The sequence below is a fragment of the Octodon degus genome, unplaced genomic scaffold, assembly GCF_000260255.1.
Source record: "Octodon degus isolate 3935 unplaced genomic scaffold, OctDeg1.0 scaffold00027, whole genome shotgun sequence".
In the NCBI taxonomy this organism is placed as follows: domain Eukaryota; kingdom Metazoa; phylum Chordata; class Mammalia; order Rodentia; family Octodontidae; genus Octodon; species Octodon degus.
This window is the reverse complement of record NW_004524603.1, coordinates 1,289,331-1,292,328: the sequence shown is the minus strand read 5'-3', so window position 1 is coordinate 1,292,328 and position 2,998 is coordinate 1,289,331. Positions and strand designations below refer to the sequence as shown.

General features: G+C 49.9%; 1 protein-coding gene across 1 annotated transcript in view; it reads left to right on the top strand.

Moving 5' to 3' along the window:
• Positions 1-2,998, top strand: part of Ube3c (ubiquitin protein ligase E3C) — a 94,200-nt gene that overhangs the window by 75,868 nt on the left and 15,334 nt on the right. Inside the window, exon 21 of the mRNA XM_004629059.2 lies at positions 496-562. Within this exon, the coding sequence (XP_004629116.1) occupies positions 496-562 (67 nt within the window). The remainder of the gene's footprint in view (positions 1-495; positions 563-2,998) is intronic.

The window sequence follows — 2,998 nt, the reverse complement described above, 5'->3', positions numbered from 1 at the left end:
TTTTTATTTTTTTCGGAACCGGGGATTGAACTCAGGCCCTTGCGCTTGTCAGGCAACAAAAATTTAATTTAATTTAATTTAATTTAAAAATAAAACGTAGGGCTGGCCAGATAGCTCAGAGGCTTAAAGCGCCTGCCTAGGCAGACACAGGGACCAGATTCGATCCCCCAGCATGCCTTGCTGGCCCCGCCCTTGGGGCGTGCTGAGATGGCAACAGAGACTGGTGTTGGTGACACACGCCTGTAACCCAGCACTTGGGAGGCTGAAAATCGGGGGACCACTACGAGTCGGATCTGTGTAGTGAGAGCCTACAGACCCTGCACTGAATATAGAATCCATCAGTCAAACCTTAAATGGGCTGGGAGTGTGTGGCTCATTGTTGGTAAGGGATAGAGTTCCTGCTTATTTGCCCAGGGCTCTGGGTTCTGTTTATAATAATGCCCCCACATATACTCCTTACCCTGAATTTTACAATTTTACAAAACTCTTTTTCAGGTATTAATTTCTGGTGCACAAGTTCCCATAAGTCTGGAGGACCTGAAATCCTTTACAAATTATTCAGGTACGTAGCTCAGCAGTTCCGGTCTGGCGTGCTGAAGGAGGTGCCTGTGGCTGGCCCTCCTCTTCCAGAGCCCTGGAGAGTGGCAGGCCGTGCGCACACACTGCGCCTTAGCCTCCGTGCTGCCCCGAGCTGCCGTCCTGCCCTCCGCACCACACTGTGCCTCTGTTGTGCTTCCATTCCTGCTTTTCCACAGCAGTGCCGGGGTGTGGGTGTGGGTGTGGGTGTGGGCCTGGGCTCCAGCAGCCCTGGGCGTGCTCCCCAGCACCAGAAAGGAGTTGGTGGGTGTGTAGGTGGAGTGCTAGCTGCTCCTGGCCTCCAAGGAAACGCACTGTTGAAAGGCTGGAGTGAGCCCTATCAAATTCTTATTGTTATTTATTTAATTTTACTTTTCAATTAAGAACTTTAAAAAATAAACAAAAGGTAAGAACCACAAATGAGACAAATGTTTTCATACTGCATGAAAAGCTAACTGCGCTGATAAGGAAGCATCAGTTACACAGGCAGAAGCCTGGGGGGCAGCTGCCTTCTTGGGTAAGCTTCTAAGTTTTTTGGGGGGGTTGTAATTACCTTTATGTAATTAACTTCATGTTGGTGACAAAAACAAAAGAAATCCTCCTAATGTTGGTATTCTATGCCAGCCACTGCTCTGTTGTCATATTCTATCATTTGTTTTGGGTTTTTTGTCATATATAGTTTCTAGTATATGTTTTCCAATTCTTACTCCGTGTCAGTGGTAAAGATTATGGAGGGCTCTAGAGGTTGAGGCAGGAGGATCACAAGGTTGAGGCCAGCTTGGGCTACCTAGTAAGCCCCTGTCTTTTAAAAAAGTGATGTTAAGGGCCAGCAAGAGAGTTCAGCGGACTAAGCTCAGGCAAGCGCAGGGGCCAGGGCTCCATCCCTGCACCACGTGCCATGCCAGCCCTGCCCCCAGGTGTGCTGAGCCAGCGCCTGAGCCCAGGCGTCGCACGCCCACAATCCCAGCACTAGGGAGGCCGAAAACAGGAGGATCACCAGGAGTTTGAGCTGTGCGGTGAGGCCCTGCACACACACAAAAAGCTATTAATGTGGAGGTGCGCTGCACATGCAGGTCCAGCCTGGGCTACATGGGAGGGCTTATCTAAAAACCGAGTTTTTAAAAATGATACAATGTTATGAGTCATTAATTTCTATTTTTCATTATTTACCCTGGGCATTTTAAGGTATTTTAGGGTGTTTTTTTTTTTTTTTTTGGAGGCTCGAAATGCCTTTAGGGCATTTCTGGTTTGCAGTGACTGTCTGGGTTGGAACCCCAGAAGCTTGGGCTTGAGGGCTTTGTTTAAGCAGGCACTTAAACGACTGAGCTACTGGGCAGGCCCCCATTTTAAGGTCTTTTATATCTCCTAGAAAACATTACACATTCTTGAGCAAAAGGTCGTGAAGCAGTGTGTTGTGTGCTCCCCGGTCTCTTCATGCCTTTCCACATGAGCACATGCACTTCTTTCGTGCGAATGGAATCTCAGCTTTGCAAGTGCTACCCAGTGCCCTGGTGCTGAGCCACAGCCTCAGACCTTTGAGTTTTACTCCCAGTCAGGGTTTCACTGAATTGCCCTGGCTGGCCTTGAACTTGCGGGCCTCCTGCCCTTGCTTCTCTAGCGCTTGGGATTACAGGGATGTGATGCCACACACTGTGGATTTCTCTTCAATCTAGAAAATACATGTTGGACAGTCAGGAGTCAGCACGTCCTCCATGCTTAGTAGCAGCCTGATGTCAGGCAGAAAAGTGGAGCACAGACAGAGTCACCCAGGCCGGGGGGACGGCCCAGTCGACCAAGCACAGGGCCTGATGTCAATCCCCAGTTCCGCAAAAAAAAAGTCATAGATGGCCATCTCGTGTGAACATGGATGCGTTCCCGAAGTAGCATTAACAAGCTGAGGCCAGCAGCAGGGCAGGCGACTAACCACGCAGTGATGATCACGGAGGGCCTGGTTCCTGCAACAGGGCCAGCTCTGTTAACCTTGGCGGAGTGAGGGTGAGACCCGCCTCCCCTCCTGCGCCCAGTACCGTGCAGGTCTCAGAGCTCTACAACAGGAAGAGAGCCAGCGGCCTTGACCATGCGCAGGACACTCAGGCTGCGGATGCAGAAGACAAGGTGAAAGGGAAGAGCATCCACTTTCCCAGAAACAAGTAAAGGTTTATCGCACATGACTTCATGAAAAAATATAAGGCCCAAACACATTTTGCAGGATTGCCACACAGGTTGCTGGTGAATGTGGAACAGCAGGCTGGGGGACGGAGAGCCTAGCTAATTCTGCTCAGCACAGAACCCTAAATTGAGCGATGCTCATGTCAGACTCGTGTGCTAAAGTTTGCAAAGCGCAGTGGAGAGAATTGCAAGGAGGTGAAAATAAATGGGGAGGGGCTGGAGAGATGGCTCAGTGGTCTAAAGCACCTACTTG